General features: G+C 36.9%; 2 protein-coding genes across 4 annotated transcripts; one reads left to right on the forward strand and one right to left on the reverse strand.

Moving 5' to 3' along the window:
• The first annotated feature begins 68 nt into the window (after nucleotides 1–68).
• Nucleotides 69–4662, forward strand: LOC133524750 (uncharacterized). 3 transcript variants are annotated; one of them, XR_009800421.1, is made up of 4 exons: nucleotides 69–1972; nucleotides 2915–3073; nucleotides 3880–4155; nucleotides 4241–4662. XR_009800421.1 is itself a non-coding variant. In XM_061860901.1 (2 exons), exons 1-2 carry the CDS (start codon nucleotides 3947–3949, stop codon nucleotides 4392–4394), a joined length of 363 nt encoding a protein of 120 aa, XP_061716885.1. In that variant the 5' UTR covers nucleotides 3080–3946; the 3' UTR covers nucleotides 4395–4662. The 3 variants fall into 3 exon arrangements, 1 of the variants encoding a protein (XP_061716885.1); XR_009800420.1 differs by having other exon boundaries at nucleotides 70–3073; XM_061860901.1 differs by lacking the exons at nucleotides 69–1972; nucleotides 2915–3073 and having other exon boundaries at nucleotides 3080–4155.
• A 4327-nt stretch (nucleotides 4663–8989) lies between these two features.
• LOC133524751 (uncharacterized) lies at nucleotides 8990–12220 on the reverse strand. The gene is made up of 3 exons (XM_061860902.1): nucleotides 11673–12220; nucleotides 10966–11094; nucleotides 8990–10110 (listed from the first exon to the last, which is right to left on the reverse strand). Exons 2-3 carry the CDS (start codon nucleotides 11020–11022, stop codon nucleotides 9259–9261), a joined length of 909 nt encoding a protein of 302 aa, XP_061716886.1. The 5' UTR covers nucleotides 11023–11094; nucleotides 11673–12220; the 3' UTR covers nucleotides 8990–9258.
• Between the last annotated feature and the right edge of the window lie 2549 nt (nucleotides 12221–14769).

Consider the following 14769-nt stretch of genomic DNA (forward strand, 5'->3'; position numbering starts at 1 on the left):
GTTTGGGGTCACTATAAGGACGTACCTTCTTAGTCATTAAATTGACGCGTCCCTGACGTCTAATTGGGGTCACTAAGAGGACGTACCGTTTTAGTCATTAAATTAACGTTTTACTGACGTCTATTTGGGGTCACTATCAGTACCTCTAGTGTAAATTTAATCGACATCATAACTTGACGAACGCGTTTGCGTTAAGTCTCATTTTGTATAGGATTTTGAGTTTCCACAAACGTGCCCGGAACTTTTATCACTTCTGATCACATGTGCGATAAAATTAGCCCATATTATATTTACAAATCTGTACGTCCGCCCATTCAAATTTCTGTTATGCCAAACCACGTGCGTAAAACTCATTAGCACCGTTGTAATACTTATCAAGATGTTTACTAATGAGCGAAGTTCCGCTAATTAGTTGTAAAAACACCGCCAAAGTTGTAAAAACTGACCTACCCGACGAGTACTGAATAAACAATTGACTATTGAATTTCAATTGTCTGTTTGACGACAACTTTATCGATTTCTACGGGCGTATTGGAGGTGAATACACTTTGGTATTCAAATAATCGGAAGTTCAAGGTTGGAATTTATTAGTATAACTTGTGACTAATCCGTTACATGGATTAGATAACAGCTGTACACATATTAGTTTGAACGTAACACTTTCCCCAATCTTAGGTTAAGAATTTTTGGCTTCTATAGCGCTTCTGATTATTTTTTAGGTTATTATGGAAGTAGCTAACCTAAGGACCAATCAAAGCTAACAGTAATTACTGGTCTCAGCACTTGATATGAAAAATAAGTGAAGATTTCTTATCTTCAGTCGGTAAGATACAGACCGATGTTAACTGTTTCCACAGATTGCATAAATAGCAATTAACGTTGCCCATAAAATTTCTCGATACTCACAAAAGCGTGAAGCTAGCACAAAATTACTATTTGCACTTTAAGGTATGTCGTTTCAAGAATTTCCCTTGAAAAAAACGGGATAGTTTTTGGTGCGCATGCAGGTAAAAAATTGTATCATAACTTGTCTTAAAATTGCAGTTTTAATTGATAGTACAATTCAAAATTACCAATATAGTGTCATTATTTTTGCAAATGCCTGTTCCAAATTAAAAAGCATTAGTAACAACAAAATTTGTTACGTTGCTTTTGAGCAGGCACTAAACAATACCAAATGTTTAGTCATTATAATCCATTTTGACCTTGCTAAGAATCGAGTTACGCTTCTAGAAACTTGCGGGCTCTGATATCAGCAAACATTCTGGGTTTCGAATTTTGGTTTCTATATTAATGTCGACTTTGATTGATAGCATCTTTGAATGTTTGAACCATATTTGTACCTGTTTTCTGAAAGAAACTGCGCAGTTTTCAAATTTAGGGAACTTATACTTCTTCTGATTCTTTGATTACAAATTTCTGGTATTTTCAAGGCTCTGATCTCAATTATTGAGAGAATAAGAAAATTTTTCTGGCTCTTGTATTGCATTATTAGGCATGCTATGAAATAATTAGTGATGAATATCACAAGCCTGTTAAATTCCGCTTATTGAGAAAATGATGCAACTTTTCAATTAGTCTAATAATATGTTTAAAAAAAAATTCTGTGGAACTGAACGTTTGGGTTCAGTACCGCGGCTGAACATTGCGTCATCATTATTGTTATACGACGTGTGTACGTGATGTTTTCGCTCACCTGCGATCTGCCGGCGGCTTGAGGAGGTTGCGGGGGGCGGGAGGGAGATCGCGTCGAGAGCGCGCTCTGCCCAGAGGCTTCGCCTTTTTGAACGCAACCGACAGACGATAAACACGTTGCTTTAGCTGTTAACCAGTTGAACGCTCGTTCACATTCAAAAATGGCGAATTAGGGAGATTTCGTGTTCCTGCTGTCAGCGTGTACGAGATTGCTACCGTGTGTCCTAGTCCCCTGGGTCGGAGCTCGTTTATCCATCGACTGGAGCCCCTTCCCTTTGTAAGTATTTTTTTTATTATCGTTAATATTTGAATAGCTATTTAAAATCGTAGAAATGTGTCAAACGATCGCTCAAGTTTAACTTTGTTCTATAAATCAGTAACCGGATTACGGAGTATTAACTTTGCCAGTTGTAAATCGAGATTTTCCCGCCAATTTGGTGATAATGACACGTGGTGAGAAGATCTAAAAAATAGCGCAGATTCTTTCTAGGTCAGGGTCGAACGTTGAACGACCGATAGTAATATTTAGGAATCTCAGCTTTAAAGCTTTTGTTTTAATGAATTATAGTAAAAATTTAAACATACACTTAAACGTGTTGTGCAGTTGAAATTAAACGTTTTTTTTTAGATTATCCTCTTAAGGCCCAAGGTCCTACCTATAGGACTTATTCAGTTCGATGAAATTTAAATCATATTCAATTAGGACAGAGTTGCATTTGTTTTGTTTCGTGCAATTTTCAAACAAAATAAAATCTACTGTATTCCGTGCACTATAGGTTCAAATTCCAGTGGCAAATTGTGGATTTTTCATTTCTATGGCTGGGCCTTAAGAGGTTAAAACCACTAGGTATTTTTCCAGTCTATAGGCTCTATAGAAATTGGGTCGATGAAGTTTAATCAAAAAAAATTATTACGTAAGATTACATCTATTTGTTTTTAAGTGTACCTACAGTGACATAAATTTTCCACTTTTGTTTTTCCGTGTTACTTCCGATTTCATTTGGTCCTTTCTCTGCGCGCGGGAAGTAGTTCACCCAACATTCTTAGACAATGAGTCACACCTGACCTTGGGAGTTTTTACACGTGTCGAACTTTGAACTTGCGCAATTGTTACCAGATAAGTTATCAGATAGTTAAAGATTTTCGTAACTATAATAGATTATAGAGTTAAGATGGTTTTGATTAAGAGATAATAAAGTTTGTTTTTGACTGTTCCAAGATCAAGAAGTCATCCTGAGGATCTATTCGAAGGAGAAAATGGAGGACCAGGAGAGCCAAGCCCTTCAGTCAGAATTTACAGAGCACCAACTAATGGGTTTAAAAATGAGCCTTCGAGGTCTGGAAGGAAGACATCAACGATTGAACCATCACATATCAGGTAAAATTCCATTACAGCCTGAAGTGAGCAGCGTAGTTGCTATCATCAGCTACTGGCGCCTTGCCCTATAAGGTATAAAATAGCCTCCCACCTCAACTTCGGGTGTGATCGGCTACTCTCGGATACTTCCGGCAAAATACTGGCTTGCATTCGTCGAGTAAATTATGATGTAATCTCGCTCGCGTTAACCTACGACATTTATCTTTCTTAATCTAAAGTTAATTATTTATAGTTTCATATTTAAAATCTTAAATTAAGAATTTGGGTTTATTACTAATTTACAGAACATTTGAGGTAGTTGTTGGGGTGCAGTATTGTCAAAGTTATAGGTTATAGCCTTAACATAGAACTATACGAGCTTGTAGTTAAGTGATGTATCATTTTTACTTAAGACTGTACCCTAGGAGACATAACCTATACAGTAGACATATAAATATCAATACGTTTTATATACCGATACTCGGAATTAAAATATTAATTGTCAAACGTTTAAACCGTTAGACTAAAATAATTACACGGCCGCTGCTAACATTTGTTAATTATTTTGTTTTTAAACTTATAACAAATGGATTAAAAGACTGTCAGTTTTGTTTTTCAGTTTCTGACAGTTACTTTGTTGTTTTTATAACTGATCAACTGCGATCATAACTACAGATATCGTATACAATAAATTGACAATTATTTAATTTTGTCTAGAATATATCTGGGATTATTTGGGACGATCGAGTTCTAATTTTAAGAGCTATTGTATTATCCTGTGTTTAATAACTATACAAAAATTGACAAGGTAATTATTAACTTTATAGGGAACCTTCGACTTCCACCGAAGCTGATCAGCAGAGAAGAGGTCATGGCTGCCACCACAATCATGAAATGGAACAAGAGACTCACCGCCAAGAAACTTCCATTCCCCAAAACCAACTACCCAACATCGAATTCCATTTCAAGATAAATTTCGGCGCACATTGGGGCCAAAGAGTGGAATCTGGGACTTCTTCGGACCAAAGGAATTCCGAATCAGCCCGGAGCCAACCGCTGATCCGCCAGGAATTTAACTTTGGCTCGATGCCTTATCCTCTGAGGTAACTAACTGATAGAATCGAGCTCTTAAATTGAATTGGCTGATCAATTGAGAATGAAATTAATAGAGCAATTTATTTATTTCAGGGCAAGGCAGGCAGAGCCTCATCCTGAAGGACATCCCCACCGTCATCAGGCCCACCACGACGAAAGCAAGACTGGGCAGCAGGGAGCTAGACCCCGTGAGACTAATCCTAAGGCTGATCTATTAGTAGATATTTTAGGAAATAAGGATTTGTAATCTCGACTGATTGTTAAGGAATGTTTTTTATTTATTTATCGGTTGAACATTCCATATAGTTCCTAAGATATAAACTTACGTATAGAGATCTGATTTTCGAGTCACAAAATTGGTTGTGTTATTCGGTTCGAGTACTTATTATAAAAGACATGAAAGACCAAATTAACTTTTAACCGTCCGAGGCTTGTATTAGTAATTCTGCAGAGTATTTAATATTTATGAATTATAGTATTATATTCACAGTATTTTAGAATCTCGTAATTTCACAGAATTTAATATCTTTTTTTTGGTTCACTGTAGGACTATACAAATTTAACTGATTAATTATGATATAATAATGTACCAATATGCCAAGTTTCATTAAATTCTGAACGTGCATGAATTCTCTAACCGGTAGTACTACCTTAATAAGTTCTAAGTTAAAGTTATGACACTTTGTTTAAGGTAGTAGAGGTTAGGATCTTTACGCTAGTAAAGTATCATTGCGCCATCTCGTGGTGTATTTTTTAATAAGTGGTTTATCTAATTTAATGTGTATTCCCGCATACAAACAGCGCCTCTATCGATGTCCTTCAGCAAACAATGTATACATGTTTAACTTTTAAGGTTATGTAGGTACTTTACTAGCTTATGGTAAAAAAATTCTAAAATATTTTTTTATTGAAATATAAGTGTATCAATAACTCATCACAAAAATTTTACTCCAATTCTCAGTACCGTTTTTGAGTAATTAATTTTTGAACTTACGTTTTATTTGCATCACTTTTTATACCTCTCAGTGTAAAATATGTAATTTCAAAAAAGTAATTACTCAAAAACGGTACTGAGAATCTATATAAAATTTTTGTGTAGAGTTATTGATACTTATCTTTCAATAAAAAAAAAGTTTTATAATTTTCTTAGGCCCTAACCTCAACACTTAATCTAAACAGCTACAGTTTGTGTTTTTGTTTTTTGAGATTACAGAGTAGGGATGAAAGGAAAGTGCAACTTTTAAGAAGCATCGACTATATTTTAGACAATAACTTTTTACTTATTGATAGTATATAGTAATAGAGTTAGAGTACCATTTTCGGCCAGTAGTCAACCGAATTAATTTATAAAAAATTGTAATATTGAAACGATATTTATGTATAATTTTAAACAACGAATCTCACAACGTGATACTCTATTGATATAAATTTTGTTTAATAGGTACTTCTACTCTATTTAGTTTAAGTTAAAGTAATAGGCCAGTCTTTTGGACGAATGGTGTAGTGCAGTGTTTGACTGTTTGTACTTCAGACTGGCTAGGCGTGGGTTCGACTCCCATGCCGGGCTGTGCACGGGTCAAGGTTTTTGATGGTTTTCCCCTTGTGCTACCGGGCACAAGAAATTCGCGCAGTTTCCCTAAGTCGGACCATCCCGCATTTTTACGCTGATAAGTACAAACCGCCAAAATAATCCTATTAGATTTAGTGTACTAATTAGCGTGAAGATATACTGAATTAAAAAATCGTATTGAAACAAAAGAAAATGTATCCAATACCTTTTTTTATTCAGGGCCCCCCTTATGATAAAACCTAATTAAATAATAATTATAATTACCTCTTGCATAAACGCCGCTGAATTCCTTTTCATCGAATTAAATATTTCTCACGCTAAAATCCTTCTTGGAGTTTTTTACTCACCCTCTCTACATGTTGATTATTTCTCTTCTTTTGAAAAGGTACTCGAAGATCTCATTCCGTCTTATGATCATCATGTTATCATGGGAGATTTTAACACTTGTCTTTTAAAAAATGATTTCCGTTCAAGGTCATTGAAATCTCTCGTGGAAGCTTGTAACCTTGCTATTTTACCGTCCAATGCCACACACCACTTTCCAAACTGTACTTCTTCACTTCTTGACCTTACTCTTGTCTCGTCTCCTTCTCTTGTTGCGAAGTACAGTCAACACTCTGCTTTAGCCTTTTCTTATCACGACCTACTTTTCCTTTCCTACAAAATTCGTCCCCCAAAACCCAAACCAAAAATTGTCCTCCAGCGCAATTTTAGTCGGCTTGATACCGTTAAGCTTCGTGAAGATGCCTGTGAAATTGATTGGGGCGTGATCGCTGATGCTAGCTCTGTAGATGACAAAGTGGCGATTTTTAATTCCCTCCTCATTCAACTTTACGATACTCATGCTCCAATTCGACCTGTAAAAATTAAACATCTGCCAGCTCCCTGGCTGTCCGATGAAATTAGGGCTTTAATCGCAAAGAAGAATTTAGCTAAGTGTAAGTTTAAATTGAAACCCACGGACAGGAACAAAGCCAAATACCACGGTTTACGTAATCGCTGTAGTACGGTGTGCCGTGACGCACAGCGGCACCATATTCATGAGTCAGTGGTAAAGGGTGAGCCAGCTAAAATCTGGAAATTTCTCAAGTCCTATGGAGTTGGTAAATCTAGCAGTACTTCAGTTCCTAATGATTTTGATATCGACCTCCTAAATTTGCACTTTTCTTCGCCTGCTCTCTTTAGCGGTCCAGTTAAGGCTGAAACTCTTACTCGTCTTTCTTCTTCTCCAACACCAGGATTTCCTCCCTTTTCTTTTACGCCGGTCACTGATAGCGATGTCGAGAAGAATATCCGGAACATCTCCTCGAATGCCGTTGGTGTCGACTGTGTGGGCCGTAACATGATCATTCCGCTTCTTGACCTTCTTGTCCCTATAATTACCAGCATCTTTAACTCTTCCATTTCTTCTTCTTCTTTCCCTAACATTTGGAAAGATGCTGATGTAATTCCCATTCCTAAAAAATCTAATCCGTCTTCTTTCCCTGACTTTAGGCCTATTTCTATCTTGCCATTTCTTTCCAAAGTCTTAGAGCGTCTAGTGCACTATCAACTTACTTCGTTTTTAAATAGAAACTCTCTCCTTAATCCATTTCAGTCTGGTTTCAGATCTGGTTGCAGTACGGTCTCCGCTCTAGTTAAAATTACTGACGACATCCGTTCAGGAATGGATAACGGGAAGCTAACGATACTGACATTGCTTGATTTCACCAACGCATTTAATACTGTAGACTTCGATATACTATTAGGGGTGCTAAGTACTCTCAATATATCTCCTGCGGCGTGTGGGTGGTTTCGCAGTTACTTGGAAGGTCGTCGGCAACGTATTAAAATAGATGACGTTCGTTCAACGTGGTGCAACACGCTAGCTGGCGTCCCGCAGGGTGGCGTGTTGTCTCCCCTTCTCTTTTCTATTTTTATTAATTCCATTTCTCTTAACCTCCTTTCTTCTTATCATTTGTATGCCGACGATCTCCAAATTTATTCTCAGTGCCCAATTGCTGATCTACCTTCTCTGATCCTTACCACCAATTCTGATTTAGAACGCATTTTATACTGGAGTTCTTGCTATGGAATTAGAGTTAATCCTACGAAGACCCAAACTATTATTATTGGTAGCCCTAAGAACATAGCTAAGGTGAACTTTGAGAGTCTGCCCCCTATATTATTCGATGGGGTTCATATCCCGTACTCGTCCCAAGTAAAGAATTTGGGCGTGATTATGGATCGTACTCTTTCTTGGGGTCCGCAACTTAATGAAGTTGGTCGTAAAATTTTTGCCGCTGTGGGATCTCTTAGGCGTCTCCGCAACTTTCTACCACTTTCAACTAAAACTGCGTTGGCTCAATCGCTTCTTCTTCCTATTTTAGACTATGCCGACATCTCTTATCTCGATCTCTCCGAAGAGCAATTGAATAAGGTCGAACGGCTTCAAAATGTGTGCATTCGCTTCATTTTTGGGCTACGGAAATTTGATCATGTCTCCACATTCCGGTCACAGCTCAGGTGGTTACCGATCCGTTTCCGACGTAATACTCATATTCTGTCTCTACTCTATAGCACTCTATTTATTCCCAATACTCCTGAATACCTTAAAAAGCGGTTTAGTTTTCTTACGTCTGTCAGGTGTTCTCAGAATCTCCTTCTTGCTCCTCCTCGTTCGTCTACTAAATTCTACCTCAAATCCTTTACTTTCCAGTCTGTAAGGATGTGGAATGCTTTGCCCATTGACATAAGACGTGCTCAATCCCTACCCATTTTTAAAACACGTCTAAAAGAACACTATTTATCTCTCTCTTAGTCATGCTCCTTACACTCATATCTTTTTCTTACCTGGTCATTATTTTTCTCTTGCTTGATTACTCATTATGTATTTATGTATTTTGTGTAGGTATATGTAGTGTATTATTGTTGCCTATATAATATATGTAGTTTATGTAGTTTATTTCTCATTGTTTGTAGTTTCTATTTACTTATTTTATAAACTTTACACTTATGTGGTTTTGCACTGCCCAATAACTTTATTTCTAGCCACTGAATCGCTATCTGAAGGTTGTCTGGAAGAGATCGCTTTTTAGCGATAAGTCCGCCTGTTGTTACCTACTTACTTATGTCCTTTTTTTTTTTGTTTGTAACATGTATGTTTCTTTGTAGTGCACAATAAAGTATTTTATTATTATTATTATTATTATTATGATTATTATTATGCGACCCGTCTACCCCCACCGGCTTACCCACCATTAAGTTAATGTAAAATGTCAATTAATTATGTGTCATAGTTTATAAATTATTATCAGGGTAGTGTACAAAATTTTATATGAAAACATATCAAGTTTGTACTTAAAAATTGGCAGCTTTTTTACTGTATTCCATCATTGGCTCGCAGCTGATTAATAAAATTATATTGCATTGAAAATTTTTGTTTTATTTATCGAAATATGTATCCAATTTGTTTACTTTCAATTTATTACTTCTGACTACTTATCAGATTATTTACAAGAATTTGTAAAACCAAAAAAGTGTCGTTAGATTTTTAGTTAATTCACTTTTTTATAAATTTACTGCTCAGTATTTGGAATTTTGCCATGGAAAAGTCCCCTTGCCAGCTTACAGACCCTTGCTGAATGCAGTATTCAGCAATTTCATTACGAATATTGTGAGCAGATCTTGTAGCCCTTCGCGGTCTTATTTGCAAGGGTAACATACCAGTCATGTCATTGTTACCTTCTCTCCAGTTTCCTAATCTGACCTGGCCGTTCGATTCTTCGTCAAAGCTATCTGCAGGAGTATATACCTGAGTATTATTACCTTTTCTTAAAAAAATGTGAAGGCATGTTATTGCTGTTACGACAGATGTCGCGGTTTTCGGTTCTAACAACATTGGTTTCCGCAAAACTCTAAACACTGCAGACAATATGCCGAACACATTTTCCACCACTCCACGAGCTCTGCAAAGTCGGTAGTTATATATTCTTTCTTTAGAACCACGTTCATGATATCCTGCATATACTTTCATCATATTTTCGGAAAGAGCTTCATCGGCAACAAAGTAAAATGGAATTTCTTCTGTTCTTGTTGGCAACGCAGTAGGTTGAGGGATGTTTAGTGCATTATTTTTTAGTTTTTCGTTTAATTCACAGTTGTTGAAAACCCCTCCATCAGATATTCTTCCTTGACATCCAGTGTTTACATACAAAAAGTTATATTTCGCGTCAACAACTGCCAGTAATACGATGCTGAAGAAACCCTTGTAATTATAAAATTCACTTCCACTGTTGATCGGTGACTGCAGTATAATATGTTTACCGTCGATTGCGCCTAAGCAATGTGGAAAATTCCACAAAGTATCATAGTCATTTGCTACATCCAGCCATTGCTCCGGTGTTTCTGGCATCTGAAATAATGATTTATATTATAACAACCAGAAGCCATGGAAGACGAAGACCCGTCTCCCTCCTACACTAGGTCGGCTCCTCAACCAATATTCAGGCGGGATAGACACCTCGCCTCTGCTCTCAGTAATGGAGAGATTAAATACCTATTCTCACAGTGGAATAACCCACTAGGACTTAAAAGAGAGCACAAGCTGCACAAGGCATCCACCAAAGGGGTGACGTTCATTCCGTCAGACCAGTACATTCACTGGTGTCTTCTTCATGCAATTGATCAGCTAGACAATCCCCGGGTATCCTCTAGGCTGTCCCATCACATTCGAGTCGCGAACCAGACCACACTTCTCGATGTTAGGAATTATGCAGCTCTCGAGGAGGAGGATGTTGCACTCACAGTACCTGTCCTATGCAGGAAAGTATACACCTTGAAACATGTCCTCACCAAGATCACAGAGCAGATAACGTTCAATCGTCAGTATAGTCAGGACTACAAATTCTTTGGCTCCAAGGCCGTCTGTTTTGGCAACCTCCATGTGGTCTGGCCGTCTGACCAGTTTGCGTTCTTAGTAACTCATAGTCACTTTTTGGCTGTCAGAGATTGCATCAACTCTTGGTTCTCTGTACTCATGTACAGCCTCCACAATCGAAGAAAGTACCCGGGGTGGGATCTCCTCCTTGAGACTTCCCAAGTAATACAGGCTGCCCTACATGACATAGGAATCTATAAGGACGGGGTGTATGACATTCTCAAGGGATGGCAGCCCTTGGTCATAGGTACCCTTCTCAAATCCATGGAAGGAAGCCCTGCCTTCCAAGAGTCGTTAGGAGACCTGACAGCGAAATACCCTAATTCTTGCCTCATTCAGCTCGCTACACGGGCGCCCATTTCCAGCATAGATATGCATTTCCAGCATAGATGTGCATTTATTTTCAGCTACATGAACGTGAAGATGCTTCAGAACAACCGAGTGATGATAGCTCTGCGCCTGCCAATAAAAACGACAATGAATGCCCTCCGCCTGCCAATAAAAGCGACAATGAATGCCCTCCGCATGCCAATAAAAGCGACAATGATTGCCCTCCGCCTTCAAAAAAAAAGGAAGAAAGCAGTCGCCCCAAGCCCGGAAGAGATAATGACATCTACACTCAATATTTTAAAAAAGAAAACCGAGCAAACGGAGTCAAATTCGCACAAACTTGACGAATGTGAAGCCTATGGTATTTTTTTGGCAAATAAATTAAGATCTTATTCAAAGACAACACAAATACATGTGTAACATTACATATCAAATATATTGTTTAGTGCTGATCGCGGACACTATGACTATGGTGGCATGAATGTCTACAATTCTTCACAAGGATACTCTACACAACCAACAACTTCAAGAGCCTCATCGATGCCACTGCAAAGCCCTGAAACACCTGCATCAAATCCGTCCGATCAAAATGACTATGGGTCACCAGCTATGAGTGAACAATTTCTATCTGAATTTGGTGATTTAATTGATTAAATAATTTGATATGTAATGACTACTTTTTCTGAATTAATTGAAACAGTACATACCTTTACATTTTTAATGCTCCAATAAGGGCTTCGCTGACCTCTTTTACTATAAATCCTATACGTTGCTTTGATATCTTGAAAAGATATTGCATACTAGTATAGGAATCTCCTGTAGCATAAAAACGAAGCGTTAGTGCTAATCGTTCCGTGACACTGATTGCTTTTCTATAATTTGTATCTTTTTTATATACTTTTGGTCCAATTAAATTCAAGAGTTCTTCAAAATCGATCGGCGACATGCGTACAAAGTTTTAATATTGTCCAGTAATCATTTGGTTTTTTAAAATTGCTATCAATGACAAACCACCACATACGCCTCTGTTTTTAAATAAGTTTGATGTCCAGAAACGTTTTTTCTTCTTCTTAATTTGGATGCAACAATAATTAAGTAGAATCAAAGATACCAACGCGACCTCGCTGTCGGCCATCTTGAGTGAACTGGCGGCGAAAGCGGAGCACAGAGTTTTGACGAGCATGTTACGCCGATTTTAGAACACAGCGTAACATGCTCGATGCGTAACATGCTCGATGCGAATGTTACATTACACCTCGTAACGTTGGTCAGTACCCACCTTACCAATAACCTTGTTTTAATTGACTGAGGGATGCATTATGGTGTGTTCATTTATTATTTTTGCATGCGTATTTTTTATTTTATTTGCATGTATAGACGATATAGATAAAGCCAAAAAAAACTGAAACTGATGGAGGAGACATCAGACTTACAGACTGAAGTAGAAGAAGAACCAAGTCTTAAGCGGAAAAGAACTAACAGATATATTTCCGCAAGCGATGAAGTTAATGACAGTCACTTAAGGCCACCACCAATTAAGAAAAAAATCTTTATCAAAACATTAACAGCTGCTTTTGCTTATTATAGAGGTGAGTTGAGGTTATACCCAACGGGCCATTATGATTTATGAATTAAGTTCCGCCACATTGAACAATTATGATGTAGATACTTGTTGCATGTGTCAGAATAGTAAGCATAGGATTTTTATTTTTTATTAAATAAGTGCATACTACGATAGAAAAACTCGCGTTATGTCAAAATATCCTTAATAATTGGTACTTAAATCATCTGCAAGGATATTACGGTATACCTTTAATTTTTGAAAAAAATCCGTTTCACTCGTAAGCTCCATACATTTGATTAGAACAAAAATTCACTACGCGTAAGTTATTGGTTCGATCAAACTCAAATTCATTTTTTGTAGTCAAAGTAACGAGTATAACCGTATTACAATAAAAAAAATATCTATTTAAAAAAAATGCACCCGTAGGAAAATTCTAATTATGTGGAAAAATCACGAATAATTGGTTTTAAAATAATCTGTCAGGATATTACGGTAAACTCTTTATTTCCGGAGAAAACTCTCTTTCGGAGAAAGATTTTGAAAAAAATATATAATTAATTCTTTTTCCAACCAAATTAGCTATGATTAATTTTGGGACATAATAAAACCCAACAAAAGCTACAATAAAAAAAAGTTCGAATAAGACTTCGGTTTCTATTTCTATGGAGGCCGATTTTCAGTCCACCGTGTGATGGTCGAGCAAGGTAGGACATACTGTATTCCCATCATTGTATTGTTTAAAAAAGGCTAAAGTTGCGTGTTCTCCCGAAAATAGTTTATTAGTAAATGACGCGTGCTGAAATCAAAGCTCAGGCAATTTTAGATAAAACTGCTGAACGTTTGGTTTTATCATTGCAAGTTTTAAATAACCTCCTAAGGCCCAAGGTCCTACCTATAGTACTTAGTAAGTTCATTATCCAGACCCAGCTCAATCAACAGTTGTGTAGTCATACCGTACCACGGTCCTACCAGTAGGACTTATTAAAAAAAAATCGTCATTTTGATTTATAATTTCGCGCTGATCTAAAATGACGTTTCTCAACTTCTAAACGAATAGTTTGGTTTGTCTATGAACCCAGTACGAAGTCCGAAAAAAAAAAGTGTCAAACTGTCAATTGGCAGCCGGCAACATGGGAGGTCCGCGAGGTAGAGGTTAGTAAATCCAAAATAATTAATGTAATCTCGAATGATCTTGTGTTAATTTGTATATTATCTTAATATTTATTAGGTATTTCATGGAGTAAAATAATAATTTGATAAATTATGCATATATTTTACCAAACACGTGATGTGAAAATATTTAGTCCTATATGTAGTACCGTGGGACTTAACTAAAATATATTTTTATGTTGAAATTGGTGATAAATGCATACAGTGACGAGTTTTGTTTTTGTTTTTATAGGTTTGAATGATAAAGAAATAGAATTCGCACTCAGCGAATCTGAATATGGATCAGAGGATGATGGTGGTACAGATTTGTGACTTAGACATAAATTTTGTGCCAAATGAATCCAGAGACGATTCTTCTAGTTCTGATGATGATGTACCTCTGTCGGAACTAGTTTCAAGACCTACCCGAGGCAGACCCAGATCGCGTCGTGTCGTGTCGTCGTGGTTGTTAATGTTTATTGATTTATAAGACTGGTTGTAAACCAAAATGATAAATAATTGTGATTAAAAAGACCGTGCGGTTCTGATAAGCCACTAAAGACTGATTAGAAGTGGTTAATACTATGTATTCTTTAAATAAAACTACAAAATAAATAATTACTAAGTTTTTTTATTCTCCTACATTTGAAAAAACACGAAAATCATGTTATGTTAAAGCCCATGTAGTCCATTGAATAAAAAGTTCTAGAGTGCGTGAGTTAGTAACGTAAGATGTTTCTTCGGAAACATGTCAAGAGTCCCTAGGTAATAAACATACTAAAACCCCGGGACACTAGGAGGAGCCCCGGAGTGGGGGGAGGGGGGAAAGGGTCCATTTTTTCATTTTTCGCTTAAATCTCAAAAACGGTACATGTTAGAGAAAAACTTTCAAGGAAAAGTTGAAAGGCCATAAAATTATCTACAAGTTGTACCTAAATCATTTTTTTCTATTCCCAGCCGTTTCTGAGTTACACGCAGTAAAAAATGATTTTGGCTCAAACAATTTCCCCATACTACATACCCATGTTTATCACATCAATCGATCAAAAAATATTTCTTTCTTCCAAAAAATATTTCTTTGTTCAATGTTT

The sequence above is a fragment of the Cydia pomonella genome, chromosome 14 (assembly GCF_033807575.1).
Source record: "Cydia pomonella isolate Wapato2018A chromosome 14, ilCydPomo1, whole genome shotgun sequence".
NCBI classification, from domain to species: domain Eukaryota; kingdom Metazoa; phylum Arthropoda; class Insecta; order Lepidoptera; family Tortricidae; genus Cydia; species Cydia pomonella.